Genomic DNA, 19,867 nt, shown 5'->3' on the forward strand with positions numbered 1-19,867 from the left:
CCCTCTCCCCCCATCAACCCTCAGTTTGTTTTGTGAGATTAAGAGTCACTTATGGTTTGTCTCCCTCCCAATCCCATCTTGTTTCATTTACTCTTCTCCTACCCCCTTAACCCACCATGTTGCATCTCCTCTCCCTCATATCAGGGAGATCATATGATAGTTGTCTTTCTCCGATTGACTTATTTCGCTAAGCATGATACCCTCTAGTTCCATCCACGTCGTCGCAAATGGCAAGATTTCATTTCTTTTGATGGCTGCATAGTATTCCATTGTGTATATATACCACATCTTCTTTATCCATTCGTCTGTTGATGGACATCTAGGTTCTTTCCATAGTTTGGCTATTGTAGACATTGCTGCGATAAACATTCGGGTGCACGTGCCCCTTCGGATCACTACGTTTGTATCTTTAGGGTAAATACCCAGCAGTGCAATTGCTGGGTCATAGGGTAGTTCTATTTTCAACATTTTGAGGAACCTCCATGCTGTTTTCCAGAGTGGTTGCACCAGCTTGCATTCCCACCAACAGTGTAGGAGGGTTCCCCCAAAAGGGGTTTTTAATCTGTGCTGCTTTTCAGCCCCAGTGTCATACTGCTTAAGGTCAAACCTAGTTTGTTTTTCCCCTGAACTGTTTCAGCAGTCCTCTTAACTGGGATTTGTGTTTCTGACCTCTGTCCTCTCCGTCATCTCCCATCAAGTTATCTTAAAAAAAAAAAAAAAAAAGTACTCTCCTGATTAACAACCTTTTGTTTGCTCTTGTGGTTCTGCAATTTTTTTTTTTTTTATACTCAACATTATGTTCTAGAAATTTTTCTATGTAGTTATTTAGATTTTTCTTTTAAATGCTGCATAGTATGAATACATTAGGTATGTATTATAAATTGTTCAACCATTCATTCTCGAATGGACATTTGTGGTATTTATATTTCACTGTTACAGAGAAGTCTGAAATGACTATCCTTGAACCTGTCTCTGTGCACACTGAAAAGCATGTAGATACCAAAAAGTGGAATATCTGGGTCAAAATGAATGTACATTGAAAACATCAATAGATACTAACAAATTACTTTATAAAAAGTGCCTATCAAATTATATTCCCACTTTCCATGTTTTTTTTTAAGACCATTTCTAATCTGGACCTAGTGTACTTCTGCCAGCCTCTGTTCTCCGACAGACGTGTTGACACGCATGCTGGGTCGCCGCCGGCCACCCTCCAAGTGTTCGTGGAGCACGTGCTGTGTGCTGGGGGCCTAGCACTGATGACACACGTAGCTCCCTGTCCTCACCGCTGCTCGCATTATGCAGAACTTTTTTGCTGTTCCTAGACTTTCCTTATGCATTTGCAGTTCCTCTTCTCTTCCCAGTTATGACTTTTTTCTTTTAACTTTTCTGCCAAGAGAATTTTCTTTGGTAGTTCTTTTACCCTTTTAATAATATCTTCCCTGTCTCCTGTTAGGTAGAGTTGGACAGGCCTTTTTTCTTAGTGGTCTCTTTTAGCACTTTAATACTTTAAAAAAATTATTTCTTTTATTTAGGGGAGAGAGAGAGAGAGAGAGAGAGAGAGCATGCTCCAGCGAGCATGGAGGGGAGGGGCAGGTAGAGGGAGAGGGAGAAACATGGTCTCCCCTGAGCAGGGAGCTGGATGTGGGGCTCGATCCCAGGACCCTGGGATCATGACCCGAGCCGAAGGCAGATGCTTAACTGACTGAGCCATCCAGGCACCCCCTTAAATACTTTTTATCCTGAAGAGTTTACATGTATATGTCTGCCAGTGTATGTTTTCATGTGTATGCCTGTGAGGGCGCACACACGCACACACACGCGTACACACACACCCCCCTTTCCCAGTAGACTGTAAGCTCAGTGAGGGCAAAAACTTGTGGTGTTTATCTTAAGGCTCCAGCACTGGGGATGCTTAGTAAACATGGAATAAGCCAGTGAGGAACAAACTGTCAGATGAACCAGTTTTGGGGCTTGGGGAGATGACACATATCTGATGGGCATTGAAGGACTCAGGCCTCAGGCACAGTGAGGAAGATAAAAACAGAGGAGTAGGCCAAGTGCAGGCCACCTGGAGCTAGGCTCTGTGGGGCGGCACCAGGGGAGACTTGAGGAGAGTTGAGCGGGAGAGATTCATTCTCGTGAGTGGGGTGGTCTGGTAGCTGATCAGGGCAGAGGACTTTTTTCTCGCTCGTGCTGGCTGTTGCAAGGGACGCACGTAGCGGTAAGCTTCTGTCTCTGCTCTCTTTAAGAGTGCGTTAGCCAAGCTGGATGTGAGAACAGAGATTGGCGGCATCTGCTGCCTCTTTCTGTACAGCCCATGAGCTAAGCATGATATTTTACATTGTGAAAATGGTTTTTATAAAAAGAATATTTTGTGATACGGGCAATTCTGTGGAATGCAGATTTGAGCATCTGTAATGAACTTGTTGGAACACGGCCATGGTCATTGGCTTCCCGTTGTCTGGGGTGCTGTCAGGGGCTGCTGCCACAGCAGCAGAGCCGAGTCCTTGTGACAGAGACCAGCCAGCCTGGGATGCCTGAGACCTTTCCTCTCTGGCCTTTTCAGAAACAATCTGCTGACCCCTGGGTTAGAGGATGAGAAAGATCCAAATAAAGCAGAGCAGGAGGGGAAGACGGGCTCGGGGGAGCTAGGAGAGTGGGACAATGGATACTGTAGTCTCAGTGAAGCTTCAAGACGGAGATGATGATCCCGCAGAACCTTCTGTTTTATAGACCAGGCAGAGGATCAAAAACCTTGTCAAATGGGGCGCCTGGGTGGCTCAGTGGGTTAAGGCCTCTGCCTTTGGCTCAGGTCATGATCCCAGCATCCTGGGATCGAGCCCCGCTTCGGGATCGCATCGGGCTCTCTGCTTGGCGGCAAGCCTGCTTCCCTTCCTCTCTCTGCCTGCCTCTCTGCCTACTTGTGATCTCTGTCAAATAAATAATAAATAAAATCTTTAAAAAAAAAAAAAAAAACCTTGTCAAAGTCCACCTGACTCGTGAGGGGCAGTGTACCCTGGAGCGCCTGGAGCAGAAGCCTGGAGGACTATGGAGGAAGATAAGATTATTGCTGGGGTGGGGCCAGATCCTGAATGGCCTTGCCCTTGAAAAATAAGAGCTGAGGAACAGAAGAAGAACAGACTTTCTCTTTCTGAATGTCATGTTTCTTTTTTTTTCTTCTTCTTGTATTTCTAGAAGGCTTTTGAGCCCTACTTTGAGATTTTGGAAGTCTATTGCACAAAGGCCAAGAATTATGTAAACGGACATTGCACCAAGTATGAGCCCTGGCAGCTCATTGCCTGGAGTGTCCTGTGCACCCTGCTCGTAGTCTGGGCCTACGATTTTGTCTTCCAGCCAGAGAGTAAGTACACTGCCCCCTCTCCTGGAAAGGTACAGTGGAGTCTCACCAGCCTTAGAACTCATGGCTGATGGATTGGACGAATTTCTTGCCTTTTGATTTGGTTCTGATTTTTTAAATCTATTTAAATGGGAAGTGGGACATTATCTTCTGACCATGAAGCTATAGTAGGACTCCATACGTAAAGTTATAATAGCTACTCTCATGTGTCTGTTACTGCTCTTGTTGATCCTTCTGGATTTGCAGCTTGCACAAAAACTCCTGAGAAAGTAGTTACTGTAAGGATCCGCAGGTATCTCAGAGCATGGCTTAAATTAACTTTCTCATTTTTAGTTTCTTACGTAGGACATAATTGCCTACCCTGGAGTTCCCCAAGCAGGAATTTGTTGCATTCATTTTAGGCCATCTTTTCAGTATAGATTATGGGAAAATGAAACAGCACTCCTGCAGTGACCCTACGAGTATGTGCTGTGTGCCAGGCACTGTGCTTGGCTCTGGGGATGTCTGCACAAGTCGTACAGGGTCCCTGTCCTCTTGGAGTTAAACACGGATGTCAGGGGACAGTGTACTTTGAACTTCCGGGCAACAGGGTAGTGCACTACTACTCAGGGAGCCAAACTGACATGGGGAAGAGGAGGCCACTTCTCAGGGAGTGCAGAGGAAGGTGAGAAGTCTATTAGTTATGGGTTTGTAAGTCCTCCATCCTTCCCAACCTGGTTGCCTGTTCCCTCCTTGTGAATCGTTTCCCCCTGCAGGTTGTGCTTAACAAGTAAAACAGGAGTGGCGCTGGGTGTTTTAGACCTCTCCTCTGCACCCCTTCCCCACCCTTAGTAGAGTGCACCTGATTTAACTTCCTTGGGATGAAAAACCAACACCACTGAAGAGAATTGCGTGTCATATCTCATTTGTTTAAAATGTCCATGACTGTTCGCTTCCCTAATAACATCTGTTTGAAGGGGCTCTTAAACTATACTTTTTCTGCTTTTCTTCTCTCCCCCAGGAAGGTTAACTTAGAAGCCAGTTTCTTTTTTACCTGTTTACCCTGCAGATAGCCACTGAGCCGTTCTAGTAACCGTTGCTGTTAAGGTGAAGTAAACATTGCGCTTAATGAAGGTAGAAATGAGACCTGCTTGCCCTGTCTACATTTTAGTCCATTCCAGCTATAAAAACCCTGTCCTCAGTTTCTGCTCCTAGTCCTTGCAAGGTTTCCTCATAAACTCCCATGACTAACCCTTCTGCCTCATCTGCTCCGTGGTTGGGAAATGGACACAACCTGTATCTTTCTGCTCGGGGAAGCCCACCATCTTGTCCTTCCAGGTGAAGTAACTTATTCCAGAGGACTCTAAGGAGTAGCAATAAATAGACTTTTCTTCCTTTCTTTTTTATTGTGATAAAATATTTGTACATAACATTCTTTTATCCGTTTTTAAGTACATTCTCATTGTTGCACAGCCATCCCTACTGTCCATCTCTAGAACTTTCTCAGCATCCCACACTGAAACCCTGTACCCACTGAATGATAACTCCCTGTGACCCCCTCCCCCCAGCTCCTGCTGGCCATCAGTCTGTGTCCCTTTCCTTTTAAGGTGGTGCATTTGTTAAAACCAACATAAGGTTACAGATCTTGAGGTTATATTTCTTCATTATGATTAGTGTTCGCTTTAGGTATTGACTTCTGTTTTTAGTTCTACAGGCCACGGTGCCTGTGTGCATTTTGCCCACAGCCACCATAGACCCTGGTACTTACGTACCTGCCTTGTTCCAAACAGAATATACTGGCCTCCATGCATTCCATGAGAAAATTACCTGTAGCAGTGTATTGATGGTATGTGCCATGGAAATCTTTGTAAGCCCAACTCTGAGCTATTTAAGTCCTTTTAAATACATTTTTTTCTTATTATAAAAGTAGTACAGGTTCATTGCGGATAATTAGGCAATGCCAATAATCCATAAGAACTAAATGAAAGTCTTGCTACCTAGAGCCAACCATTGTTTACACACAGGTATCTTTTCTCTGTATCTGAATCCAGTCGAGCCATACATAAAAAATGTTGTTTCTATAGGTCAGCATTTTTTTTTTTTATGATATTTACTTATTTGACAGAGAGAGTTCACAAGCAGACAGAGAGGCGGGCAGAGAGAGAGAGGAGGAAGCAGGCTCCCTGCTGAGCAGAGGGCCCGATGTGGGGCTCGATCCCAGGACCCTGGGATCATGACCCAAGCCAAAGGCAGAGGCTTAACCCACTGAGCCACCCAGGTACCCCAGGTCAGCATTTTTGAATATCAGCAATTTCCTATAGTTTAACACATATACACACCCTACACTTTTTATTTTGTAACTTCTAACTTGAATTTTAGACACTGATCAAAATGTCTTCCCTCTAGAGATTGGAGATGCCATTGGCGGCATTGACATTTTATCAGTACCTTGCTCGTGGAGAGGCGTTGTCCTTATCACTGAACAATTGAGTTATTTTCAGCCCATTCCCCAGAGGAGTCTTAAAGTCTAGACTAGTGGTAAATTTTGCTGATTTTCAAACTCTGAATACACGTCTAAGAGGAGAGGATAATTCTGGAACACAGGATGGACACTGGGGCAGATAAGAACTAGAAGTGGCAAGAGGATGGGAGTGAGAGCATGGGTAGGGGTCAGCTGCTCTTAGGCGTGTTATCTCGTCCCTAATTCCGCTGTGCGATATCAGCACATATCATTATTCTTTGACTTTGATTTAACTGTGGGATTGTCCATAGTTCATGAACAGAAATCAGAGTTATGTGGCAGGAGGAGGTGATATACTCTGCACATTTCTAGCCGTGGCGCCTTGAGCAACGCCCTTAAGCTCTCTTATCCTGTTTCCTCATAGTAAAATGGGCCCAAGTGTCACCCGCCTTACTTACTCATAGGGTAATGTCAGTATTGAGGAGGCCTCGTTTGTGTGAAAGGAATTTGTCACCTGTAAAGAGCCATGCTTTGGTGTCCTTACACTGCATTTCCTATTTTATTACCTTAAAACACTACAATAAACACTATAATTACTTTTCTTTCTGTACTTCTGGGGACTTCTGAGATCATCTTTTTATGTTATGATCACATGATCTCTTCATTTCTAATTTCTCTGTCTCTGATCTTGTATTCTCTTCTTTTTACCTGTCCTGTTTAATCTCACAGCTTGCACACACTCAATCTGTTCTCGCCTCCTTCATCTAGCCACATGACTACTACTGGACAAGTGACTCCTATTTACTGAGTTTTTGACCTCTTTCTTCCTCATTAGTTAATTACCTCATCTACTAAATAAGGAAGTTGTTATGACTCTTTACAACTTCAGCATTGTTAGAAATGGTCAGATAATAAGCAGCTTAGATATCCAATGCTAAGTTATACTCATTTGATGGCCTATTATGGTAATATTTTAAAAACTCTGTTTAGGAAGAATCTTTAATGTAGAAAAGGCTGTGACAAGAGGACACGGGGTTGTACATACCATAAGATCGCAGCTGTATGTAGAACATAAGCCTGAAAGGAAATACTCCAAAATTTAAACAAAAAAGTGACCTACAAACAAGTGATTTCAGTCCTTTTGTCTTCTTATTCATTCTCGGTCTCAGTTCCCTGCTTTTGTCCCAGATGTTATGGAGTGTTGACTCTGGTGTTAGGCACTGTGGGCAAGGGGCAAAGGCAGGGCTGCAGCACACATAAAAACAAGCAGTAAAGATGCAAGATCGTGTCATCAGTACCGAGGAGGCACAGACCGTCCATGGTTGTTGGACAGTGCTCCACTGGCCAGGGAAGTTGGAGTGTCTCCATCTCCTAGAAATGTAGTAAAAGGTCACATTCATTTCCTGCCTGAACAAAAGCTAGGTCTAGATTCCTCATGGACTCATTCGGGATAACTGAGAATTTCTGTTCTGTGTTTGGAGCAGCGTAGAGTCCTGGGGTTCTAGGGCTAGGAAAATTAAGACTTCAGTTAAATCCCTGCTGCGTCACTGTTGTGACCTGTGGCCTTCAGCAAATTATTAATGTTTGATCTTTAGGAGCCTTCTATATTGAATGTGAATTTATTAAAAGTTACGATGGTCTCTTTGGATGCCATGTATTTATAATTCTTGCAGTGGATAGGATCAGAATTCCATATTTGTCCTGTGTACTGCCTGACAGAAGGGAGTCTGATTGGTGTCCGTGATACTGAAGGCCTGTTTAAGTCCGTAAGTGTTGAAAAGTTGTCAGGGGGTATGTTGAAGAGAGACTAGAGCATAGATCCTGAAGAAAAGCATGGCTTGGTCATTTGTGTTCATGGAGGGAAGAGAGGTGTTAGACATCTGGAACTTTGGGAAGGTCAGCAGCTCTGCAATACGTATGTCATTTGACCTAGTGTTCTGTTCCTGGGAATTCGTGCTGTAGGCACACTGTCAGGTGTGCCGTACCTGCTGCAAGGTTATTGTTCCACTGTTGTTGATAATAGGAAGTACTGGAAATAACCTAAGTGTCCATCACAAAGGGGCTGGTTAAATTAGTTATGATACATCCATATCATGGATTACTTTAGAGCTAAAAAGGTGAATGCGAGGGTGCCTGGGTGGCTCAGTCGGTTAAATGTCTGCCTTCTGGTCAGGTCATGATCCCAGGGTCCTGGAATCGAGCCCCGTGTCTGGCTTCCTGCTCAGCGGCAAATCTGTTTCTCTCTCTCTCCCTCTGTCCTTCCCCTTCTTGTGCTCTCTCTGTCTCTCAAATAAATAAAATCTTTTTTTTTTTTTTTAAAGATTTTATAAATATTTTTTGACAGAGATCACAAGTAGGTGGAAAGGCAGGCAGAGAGAGGTAGGGGGGGAAGCAGGCTCCCTGCTGAGCAGAGAGCCTGATGTAGGGCTCGATCCCAGAACCCTGGGATCATGACCTGAGCCAAAGGCAGAGGCTTTAACCCATTGAGCCACCCAGGTGCCCCTCAAATACATAAAATCTTTAAAAAAAAAATAATAAAGATGAATGAGGAAGCACTGAGCTTTAAGAGAATATGCCTAAATAGAAAATCAAGGTCTAGTATAGTGCTATCGTATGCTACCTTTTGTTTAAAAGGTGGGGCAAATAAGATTCTATCTTTATTATTGCTTGTATAAGCATAAAGAAATTCTAGATGGCTATTCTAGAAGTGAAGAGTAGTAGTGTTTACCTGAGGGTAGGATGAAAGCCTAGGGAATCAATGAGAGAAAAACTTTTTTTTTTTTTTTAAAGATTGTATTTATTTATTTGATAGAGACACAGCAAGAGAGGGAACACAACAGGGGGAGTGGGAGAAAGAGACGCAGGCTTTCTGTTGAGCAGGGAGCCCGATGTGGGGCTCGATCCCAGGACCCTGGGATCATGACCTGAGCCGAAGGCAGCCGCTTAATGATTGAGCCAGCCAGGCGCCCAAGAGAGAAACTTTGAACTCTGTGTGTATTTATTTAAAAAAAGTTTTTAAAGATTTTATTTATTACATATTTGAGAGAGAAAAAAAAGAGAAAGAGAGTGCACGTGTACACATGAGCGGGGGGAGAAGCAGAGGAGGAGGGGGAGAGAATCTGAAGCAGACGCTGTGCTCAGCGTGGAGTCCAACTCCGGACTTGATCCCAGGAGCCTAAGATGGTGACTGGAGCCGAAACCAGGCATCAGACGCTTAACTTGACTGGGCCACCCAGGCGCCCCGATTTTTTAAAATTTTGAACCATGTAAATGTATTACTTTTGGCAGTTTAAATTTAAAGGTTTTTTAAAACAGAGAATACCTTTGTGATCAGTATGTGGGTGAGGTTGCAGGAGGCCCATTGAGGAGTTCATACCTTATCCACAGGAATTTATTCAGGTAACGGAACCCTCTGTTTCTTTTAGGTTTGTGGTCAAGGTTCAAAAAGAGATGTTTTAAGCTCGTCAGGAAGATGCCTATTATTGGTCGCAAGGTAAGTGGAATCTGTGTAGATCTCCCTGCCCTCCCACCACCCCCATGATCATGACGTCTTCTTTTGTTTACTGAACCTAGTGTGAATTCCCCAGGGCGAGGGGTGATTTTTATCCCCCTACCCACCGGGGAACATCTGACAATGTTTGAGGATGCCGTTGTTTGTCACAACTGGGGTGGGGTGCTGCTGGCTCTCAGTGGAACGCAGCCAGGGGTGCTGCTAAAATCCTGTGGGGCCCAGCAGACAATTACCTGGCTCAGAATGTCGGAAGTGCCAAGATTAAGAAACCCAACTGAACCCTCGCTCCAACCTATTTGACCAAAGGAGACAGGTGACGTCTGTTGAGGCAGAATTTACAATTAGGAAAGCTGACCACAATGCCATGATGCTTTTGAGCAGTGTTTGGCTGTGCTAACTTGAGATGTGTGTCTGGGTCGGGTACTTCTATGGTTAGGGCAGGGTTGACAGACTTTCTCTGTGAAGGACCAGATAGGAAACATTCTAGGCTTTGCAGGCCATACCGTATCTGTCAGAACTGTTCACGTCTGCCCCTGGAGCAGGAAAGCAGCACAGGCCATGGGTAGGTAAAGGGATGAGCCTGGCTGTATTTCCCTAAACAGCCAGGGGCCAGATCCCAGCTGTGGTCTGTGGGTCCCAGGTCTTGAACTTAGAGAGCTCTGTTCTCTTGCTCTTTGTACCTGTCTGTAGCGTTATGTTCTCTTCCCTGTGTCCTCTCTCCCCTCACCCACACTGAGGATGAGACCGTCACCTCTGTACCCTTTCCACCGGCTCTTTATCGCAGAAGATAAATAGGGAAGGCCCCATGCGAGCCCTAAGGAAGGCACAGGGGCCCTGATGTCTTCATCTCCCTACGTGCCCTGCCTGTCCCTCTTTCACTTTTGGCTTTCAGTTCCCTTTCCCTTTTCCCCTTTCCTGGCCAAATCAGAAGAGATGTCAGTCATCTTTAGCCTTTGACCAAAATCCATTCAGACCCCTGCGCTGACTAACTCTCCAGTAACCGTGTACTTATTTTCAGGTTCACTTCCTGATAGGGAAGCAGAAATAGTCATTGGGGTAGAAAAGGGGAATGGGAATAGATAGGCTTTTATTTGACCCTAAATCATCTTAAGCCCTAAAATGAAATCTCCTTGAGTCGTTCTAGAGTTAAAGGATAGGGAGAGGGCAACCGTAGAGAGTGGACTGGATTTTAAAGGATACTAGCATTTCCCCTTTCCATTCCCCGTATTTTTTTGCTCTTTTTCTTTACACATTTCTCCTTCAGTTTCAGATTTTGCGACAAATAAATGCTAGGATTCCAGAACCCATTCTTAAATTTATAAAATAACAGAATTGGAAGGCACTTAGAAACTAAGCAGACACCTTTCATTTTTTAGAAGCAGATTTTGAGGCTCAGAGATAGTTCTTTGTTTTGAGCGAGTGTGCATGATGTGTCCCTGTCTCGTTCATTTCACTACATTCACTTATTCAGCTGATGGTTTGCGGGCCCGTGCTCAGCATCGGGTACTGCTCCGGGTGCTGGGGACTAAGTCCCCAATCTGTGCAGCTTGCTCTGGGTGCTGGGGACTAAGTCCCCAATCTGTGCAATTTTCCTGGGAAAAGCAGAAAATAGATACATGAACAAATACACAAGAATTTCATTTTGAAATAAATGCAGTGAGGAAATTAGAATGTGATTGAGGCTCTGAGGCAGGCACTGGGGGAAAGGTTTATGCTGTGCTTTCTAATATCATCATCGTTTCGTGTCTCTTCTGCTTTATTACAGCGGCAGTCTAGGTGTGGAAGCTTGGCTCCCATGGCTTGGTCCTGCTGCGCACTTGCCATTTAGGCAGTACAGTCCATGTACAACTTTAAAAATGCTTTCATGCCCATCACATGTCTCCCCGCTACCCTGGGCGTGGCCTCCGCTGCCAGCCTCTGCCTGCCTGCTAGCCTGGTGGGCATGGTTCCCAGGCCCGGCTTTCCCTGCGGTTTCGCTGGGGGCCTCATCTAGGAGGCGCCTCTCCTGTTCTAATCCTCTACAGCTAGAGATGGGAAAGTTGCAACATTTGGGGTCAGATCTTGGGCCTCGGACATTGACAAACAGGTCACTGAAATGGTCTTGCTGTAATGCTCACAGATCGTGGCCTGCAGACGCTCTTTCAGGCCTGACCCTCAGGGGTCCCTTAGCGCAGATAGCAGCTCCTGCTGGCTTGGTGTGTTTTTAAAACTCTGCTCTGTCCTCCCCCAGCACTTTCTACCACCTGACTTTCACTCTCTGTGTCTGCTGCTACAGGGAAGTGCCGTGAGAACAGAATTTGTTCTCACTCATACTGCCTAGTGTGTTCTGGTCTCTGTGTCTCCCGGGCCCACAGGGGTCGTTGGGCAATGGCGGAGGGAAAGCACGGGCTGTTGCAGTGAGGATGAGGGCCAAGGATAAACAGCCATAGCTGATGAACCACATGGAAAGGACCACCACTCCCCTAGCACCGAAGCCTCAGGGAGTACAGGCAGCAGACAGCCCGAGGAGATGGAATGCGCTCTCCCTGTGCCCCCGGCGGTCTTGTGCACATGTTTGGGGAGTTGCACAGGGCCTCCGCGTTCTGGGCGTGCTCCGTGCGTGTCTGATGACGGAGCCCATCACTGGTGCAGGCACCAGCATCCCTTCTGCATGTGGCCTATTTTCTGGCTGCCGTTCGTGGCTCCACCTTTGTTTCTTCAGTACACACACTGGCTGCTGCCAGGACGCGGATATGGTCCAGATACCATGCTCACAGGTGCCGGCACTGGCTCGTGCGAACCCAGTAAAGCAGGGCTGATGTCGGGCATCCCAGAGGAAGGGGGCGGGGGAGGGAAACTGAATGCATGTTTGACTTTCAGAAAGAAAGTTGACTTTTCAGACTCCTAAGAGCCTGTCTCACATGCCGGCAAAGAGCTGAGCAGCCAGCACCTCCCCGTATCTGTTGAAAAAAAAATACCATCCCTGTTCTGTCGCACCCGTGTGGCGCCCAGCCCGGAGTGGTTGACTCGGAGTCATAACTGGTTCTTCTGCTCCCTGGCCTGTATTTTTCCATATCCTTCTTAACTTTGCCTTTCTTCCCTTTGGAGATCCAAGAGAAGGTGAACAAGACCAAGGATGATATAAGCAAGAACATGTCATTCCTGAAAGTGGACAAAGAGTATGTAAGAGCTCTGCCCTCGCAAGGTCTGAGCGCGGCTGCAGTCCTGGAGAAGCTCAAGGAGTACAGCTCTATGGGTATGATTCTGGTCAAACGCACGCTGCTTGCTTTCCCAGCATGGCCGGTTTGGTCCTTATTTAATGTCGTAGGTTAAAAATGCTTCATCCCTGGAACTTACATGTTCATCCTGTCTCAGAGGCTGAATTTCTTACTATAAAAATTATGCTTAAATTCATCCTTCATCCATAAAGCAAACAAATCTCAGAGACAGTGGAACTGGAACTTGGTCCCATTTCCTTTTGTGAGCCTGAATAAAACATAGTTTGTTTTGAAAGAGAGAATATATATGTAAATAAAATAAAGTGCAGATTCATTACAGAAATTGTGAAATCTGCACAAAGGCACAAAAGAAAATCCCATCATCACAAGATAAACACAGATGAGATACACACACACACACCTACACACGTGTGGGTATATATATGTATGTGTATGTATATGAATTTTAATAGTGTTTTTGTGTAATAAGCATACACACACAGATAGATACATATATATGCATGCATGTAAGGGAAGGATAAATATACCAAGTAGCTTAAAGTTCTTAATGTTTAAGAGTGTAGCGCTGGCTGGCTGAGTTGGGGGAGCACGTGACTCATGATCTCAGGGCTGTGAATTCAAACCCCACCTTGGATATGGAGATTACTTAAAAAAAATGCAAAGGTCTTTTAAAACAGAGTGTCGCCTGTGGAATCAGCCTGGATTCACATCATGGTTGGGCCACTTAAGGTGTGACTTTGGGTGAATTACTTAAACTATGTCGTGGTCTCTGTCTTTCTACGATGGGGATTACTTGAAAAGATGATTACAGAGATTAAATAAAATCATACATGTAAATGTATAATACCTGGCATGTAGTAAGTGCTCAATAAATGTTGACTCTTTTTTTAAAAAAAATTTATTTGAGAAAGAGAGAGAGGGAGAGAGAGAGAGAGAGATAAAGCACTAGCAGCGGGGAGAGGAAGAAGCAGACTCCCCACTGAGCAGAGAGCCAGATGCGGAGCTTAATCCCAGGACCCTGAGATCATGATCTGAGCCAAAGACAGATTCTTAACTGGCTGAGCCACCCAGGCGCCCCAAAATGTTGACTATTAACACAAATGCAGGTTTGTTACAGAGTAAGATCATATTGCAAGTACTCTTAGAAAACAGCCTTTTTAGTTTGTCATAATTTTAGATTTGCAGAGAATTTGCAAATTCATCCATACAGAGATTTCCCATATACCTGGCTTCTCCTGAAGTTAACATCTAAAGTGACTGTGATTCATTTGTCAAAATAGTAGTTGACTAAACTGCAAATTCTATTCCTATTTTGTCAGTTTTTCCACCAATGTCCTTTTTAACGTTCTAAGCTCCAATCCAGGATGCCACATTGCATTTCAGCAAATACACTTAAAAATTTCTAATTGACATATGTTGAGATTTTCACATTGGATAGTATAAAATTAGCACAGTCCAGGATTTATAGGTGATATAAAGTGGGGATCAGCCAACTGAGACCTGGATATTAAAGATTTCATTGATCTTGAAGGCACATTCCTGTCGCCATATTGCCTTGCCTTCCCTTTTCTGAGTCATTGTCAAGTAGCACCGGTAAAATAACAGGAAATGAAACCACATATTCTATTTTTGAAGGGCTGGTGGCCTCTGGTCTGAAGACATGCATGGGACAGTCCAGTGTCCTCTAAGGAAAGAGGGAAAGTCCTATGGAATCAAGCCAGAGCTGACTGAAGATGAGGGGTCTGTCTGGATGTTCGCTACTCATTCTTTTGCTCTCTTGCTGGAGCTGAAGAGCTTGGATTTGTGGGGCCCGTGGCGACAGTTTTCAGTTAGTGTGTCTCTGGTAGCTTTGTCACTGCCCACTCTCAGTAGGGCACAACTGTGTTGTATCAGAGGTACCTGCTACCCACATCAGCAGAATCGTTGATACAACGTGGACTGTCTTTGGAGAAGCACCTCACACCGGAGGTGGAATTGTGGGTGGGTTTGGGGTTCGTGTGAGGCCAGGGCCGCTGAGACCAGGGTGCTGATGGAGTGTTCATCATCGTGGTTTGTCTGGTCAGGGAGTCCGTTCCCTGGTTCCACCTTTGATGATAGTGTACTGAAATTTCACACTTCGCCTTGCATTTTCCTGCCAACTCTGCTCATCACAGTTCTCACACTTCCTTTGACTAGATAGGAAGGGGAGAAAAAAGTCAAGTTAGCCATACAGAGACCAGAAAATGAGTATAGATAAAGGAACAATTTGGTACTGGTAGAAGGCCGCTGGGGATGATGACGACATCATTATTGGACTGTATTATACCTGGATGCTCCTACTGTCTTTTTCACACTATTGTTGGTAGTTTCACACTTTCATCTTTATTTTGCTATGATAATAAGTCTTTATTGGAATTCTTTTTCTTGATTTAACATAAGAACACCTTTGGGTTTCTACTCAAAAGTTTTTTTTTTCTTCTTTTGTACCCAGAGGTGTTTCTTTATATTTTGGGGAGGTTCCTGCTTATTGACCCAGTGGTCTTATCTTTCTCTACAGACATCTTCTGGCAGGAAGGGAAAGCCTCTGGAGCAGTGTACAGTGGGGCAGAGGAGCTCACCGAACTCCTGGTGAAGGTAAATGCTGGCACCCCAAGGGAGCATGTGTGGTCTGTGGCCTTCATACTACCTCAGTTTTTCTCCTTCCTTTTGTAATAAGAAAAAAAAAATTACTTAAGGATAGTTGAAAAGTTTCTCTTTACCCATACATAGGTGAATATGGATAATATTGTCAGAGACATCTTCAGTCCATAAAAAAGGACAATATTACTTACGTTTCCATGCTTTATCGGTGCCCCATGTAGAAGGCAGATTACTGGGGAAGGTTGTCTGTTTTCCCATCACTTGAGGTTATTAATGCCAAGACATACTTTGATGAGAAGAGAGGAGGAACAGACACTTGTCCCTCATTCCCTGTACCACCTGAGTCTCAGATCAAATGATTTTGAGAATAAGCAATAGGCTCACTCATAATTGAAATAATTCTCATTTTTTTGGTTGACTTTAGGGTTGCCTATAGCTTCTTCTCTCCTAATCCAGTTTATTTCCTAAACCCCACTTTGGCATTGGCATTGGACTCAACAGTGTTTAAGGTCTTTGTGTTTGATTATGGTAACTATGAAACCACTCCTACCTTACTAAATACTGTAAGTTTGGCTCGGCTATACCTTGACATAATGCTCTGAGCTTACTTCTTAGCTTAAAAATCTTTCCACTAAAAGATTTCCACTGAAAGATAGCTTCCCGCTATCTATGGGATAAAGCCCAAGCTGCTTACGTAGCAGAAAATGCAAGCCCGGCCTCAGCTGGCTCCCATCTGTGTTTTTCAACTACCTCTGTTACTTTCCCATGTAAATATGAACTTCCGCCTTTCCTCTTCACTGAGTGTACCTTGCTCTTATCATGTTTTCCTCCCCTCCTTCATTCCACCTGTTCAAAATGATGAATTCCTGTTGATCTGTCAAGGTTCTGCCTGTGCAGACACCTCGGACCCCTCAGGCTGTTTGTTATTCCCTCCTTAGGGCTCCTTTCATCACTTGCATACTTCTGCTATCACACACCTGGCTGCTTTTTGCTAGATGCTCTCCTAAGGGCTTTGCATACCTAATGTTATTTACCTAGAACCCTATCAGGTAGGGACCATGATTGTCTCCTTGAGCACATGAGGGCACTGAACCTCAGGTGTTTTGACCTCACATGACACAGCAAGAAATAATAGGCAAAGCTAAGATTGCAAATTGGGTCTGTTTGGTGTTTCAGTGTGTGCTTTGAGCCACATTCAAATCTCCTCTCTCACCACATTGTAAAATAACTTATTTGCAAGTCTGTCTCCTCCACTGTATTTTGAGCTGCTTTGGAGGGCAACACATATCTTCCCGTTTTTCCAGTTTCTAGGGTTGTGCCTGGCGTCTAGAAACCTTTGTCTAGTGCATGATTTCCTGTCCCATACCGTGTATTTATCCCTCCTGCTTCATATCTGCGTGCATCGGTTTGCAGGCTTACGGAGATTTTGCATGGAGTAATCCACTGCATCCAGACATCTTCCCGGGACTGCGCAAGATCGAGGCCGAGATTGTGAGGATAGCTTGTTCCCTGTTCAATGGGGGGCCGGATTCCTGTGGCTGTGTGAGTATATGCAGGTGGCCTCCAATAACCTTATGTTTTTATCCTAAAATAGAAGAGTTTGTTGGAAACATTTTGTTACACAAGTAATGTGATTATTGGTAGGAAGATCAGATTAACAACAATGTAAAAATGCTAACTTCTGGAATTTTTAGAGCATCAGCATTTTATTGTGTATTTTTTAAGATTTTTTTTCCCCTTCAGTTTTATATTTTGAAAAATTTTAAACCTGAAGTTACTAGAAAGACAGCACCATGGATTCCGTTACTGTAAATATTTTGCACATCTGCTGTGTCTGCTCCTTTCTTTCTCCCCCTCCCTCTTTGACCCATCCAGTATACTCCCAGCAGGTAGGCCTTCTCCTGTGCCATCGACTCTCTGAACTCTGAAGAGACCATCAGTTAAGCAAGCCCAAAACAGTTTGCCTCATCTGAAGAAGTGGGAGAAACGTATCTCACGACCCTGAAATTTAACTACTTAGGGTACATGCCCCCGGAAAACTGGCACGTGTGTGTCAGGATAGATGGATATTCTAGCAGCATTGTCCGTGATGTTGGAAACTGGAAGTAATTCAAATGTCAGTCAGCAGTGGGGGAAATTACAGACTGCTCCCTGTGTTTCAGTCTATCAGAGCTGCTGCTCTGAGTGATGCTCAGATTAGCCCATTTTGACCAGTGGGAGCCTCTTATTTTTGGCCTCTAGGTCCTTTTGTATGACTCAAGTGGTCTTTGGAAAGCTTCCTTTCTTTCCTTCTTTTTTTGACAAAATATTTTTATTTGCTGAAATGTTCCAGGGTTGCTTTATGCATTTCCAGACACCAAGCCAGCCATTTGTCTGAAGAGCCCCTGTTTCATTCAGAATGGTGTAAAATACTTACATGGCTCCTAACCCAATTTATAGAATAAGACTTATACAAAATTAGCTGGAAAAACATCCAGAGGGACAAACAGCACAAAGGAGGTTGGAGAGACATGAGGGCTGGAGCAAAAAGGGCTGCCACGCACCTGGTTGGTGTGTAATTAGTGTTGAAAGAGCAGGTGTTAATCAGCCGCAGCGGTGGGGGCGTTTGCAGGTGGAGGAAAGACAGGCTGTGAGGTGCTCATTGTTGGAGCCAGGAGATGAGAACAGGGGTTTCATGGATTCCCTCTTCAGCTGTGTCTCCTCTGCATTTGAGTTCTCTTATTGAGTTTTTTTTTTTTTAAGATTTTATTTATTTATTTGATAGGCAGAGATCACTAGTAGGCAGAGAGACAGGCAGAGAGAGAGGAGGAAGCAGGCTCCCTGCTGAGCAGAGAGCCCGATGCGGACCTCGATCCCAGGACCCTGAGATCATGACCTGAGCCGAAGGCAGAGAGGCTTAACCCACTGAGCCATGCAAGCGCCCTTGTTTTTTTTTTTTTAACCTTATTTACTGTATTCTTCATTTTTGAGAATTTTGTCTTAATCTACCTGGGGATCCTTTTGTTTTTAAACTAGGTTTTTGCTCATTTTATTTATTTATTTCTGTTATTATTTAAGTGTTCTGCCTTATGTGGGGCTCGAACTCACAACACTGAGGTCAAGTGTTGCAACCTCTGCTGACTGAGCCAGCCAGGTGTCCCTGCACGGTGGTTCTTTATCGTTTCTTTCCTTGGCTTATGTTTTGTTCATTTAAATATGTTGCGTGTAAGTATTTTATATTCTGCGTCTGATAGAATTATCAGACAGGATTGTTACTCATGAGTCTTAACTCTCTGTTTCTGCTGGCTTCACTCATAATCATCTTGTATCCTTATATTTGTGACTTTTTTTTTTTTTTTACATCTTCCTGGGAACTTTAGTCTCCAGATTGAAAAGAAGTTCTCGTAGGGGACATGTGTAGTTACTTCTGGCAGTTGCCGGGGACTTGCTGGGAGGTGCTGTCACATTGGAACCCATTTGAGTCTGATGCTCAGGGTGCAGTCTCATCCTCCAGAGGGCGCGTGAGTTCACGCTGCAGACCCACGTGAGAGCTGTCTCATGAGTCATTCTTGAGAGAGAGCCTTATTTTTCTTTACCAGAGCATCGGGTCGGGGAGAAAGCAGTTTTTCGAGCTGTCTTCTTCTGCACAAGTGGGGCTTTAATTTCTTGTTCCCCCGAGATGTGGGTGTAAGTCCCAGGTTCTCCAGCTGTCTCCTGTTAGACTCTTGACCTTGGACAGGCCCGCAGTTTACCTCCTCTTCGTTTGTCGCGGTGGGGGTCGGGGGTCTCAGAGGGTGGTAGCAGCCCTCAGAGTTGAAACCAGCTTTGGCACTCACTTATCTGCTAGGATTCTTGATTTTGCTCTCTTCGAGTTCAGTATATTCCTTTATGTTATAAGCTCAGTGGTGGATATAAAATAAATTTTAATGTTTTATGAGGCTTTTTAGTTGTTTCCCTTGAAGGGGGGCTGCCCAAGATGGCTGATCTATAGTGCTGGAAATAGGATTTCCATGATTGTTGTTTTTTCCCTCCATGTGATCTTTGTACACTTTACAGCCTTCTCCTTCTGGTTCTGCTCTTCTCCACTTTCTTCCTAGGCTACTCAGCTATTCTTAGAGAATACAATTTCACAGATTGGCGATCATGCCCGTGTTTCTTCTCCAAACACCTTTTGGTTACGTGTGTCCAGCCAGAGGGATACAAGTGGGAGAGACAGTGATCTTTCAGTCTCTGTCTTTTTTTTTTTTATCTAGGTTCACTAAACTTGCCTTAAACCTTTCCTCCAAGCTCTGATCTGTATTCTCAGCAGTGTTTATTCTGTTCTCGTGTCCTTACTACTCCTGTATCGGGGTCGTTTGGTACTCTGTGTTTTAGGTCTGCGGTCTCATTCTCTTGGTTGGGTGTCCAGTCTTTCAGCTCCTACTTTCTTGAATTCCTTGTCTTGTCATGTTGTCCTATAGTGAGAAACAGTCGTGAGGAATTCCCTTCTCCTCCTCAGACTGTTATCTTTTGAGTTAGTGACCATGCCATTTTCTTTCACTGTGGCTCATGCTGATCAGAATATTCTATTTTGTTCTGACACATGCTGGCTGATTTCTCATCGGAGAGCATTAGGTTGAGGGCCTCTTGTATTAGAATATCAGGCCACACCTGTGTTAGAATATCTGGGTCTCTTCTGAGATTTTGTTAAAAGTTGCCTGTTAGAGTTCACTCTGCCTAGTTGGAAGAAAGTAATACCT

At 44.4% G+C, this 19,867-nt stretch overlaps 1 protein-coding gene across 1 annotated transcript in view; it reads left to right on the forward strand.

Moving 5' to 3' along the window:
• The window catches only part of LOC111145250 (sphingosine-1-phosphate lyase 1), a 54,991-nt gene that overhangs the window by 19,009 nt on the left and 16,115 nt on the right, over nucleotides 1–19,867 (forward strand). The window contains exons 2-6 of the mRNA XM_022500040.1: nucleotides 3,199–3,364; nucleotides 9,227–9,294; nucleotides 12,400–12,547; nucleotides 15,067–15,143; nucleotides 16,563–16,691. Of these exons, the coding sequence (XP_022355748.1) occupies nucleotides 3,199–3,364; nucleotides 9,227–9,294; nucleotides 12,400–12,547; nucleotides 15,067–15,143; nucleotides 16,563–16,691 (588 nt within the window). The remainder of the gene's footprint in view (nucleotides 1–3,198; nucleotides 3,365–9,226; nucleotides 9,295–12,399; nucleotides 12,548–15,066; nucleotides 15,144–16,562; nucleotides 16,692–19,867) is intronic.

The sequence above is a fragment of the Enhydra lutris genome, unplaced genomic scaffold (assembly GCF_002288905.1).
Source record: "Enhydra lutris kenyoni isolate GAN:26980312 unplaced genomic scaffold, ASM228890v2 scaffoldscaffold12, whole genome shotgun sequence".
Taxonomy (NCBI): Eukaryota; Metazoa; Chordata; class Mammalia; order Carnivora; family Mustelidae; genus Enhydra; species Enhydra lutris.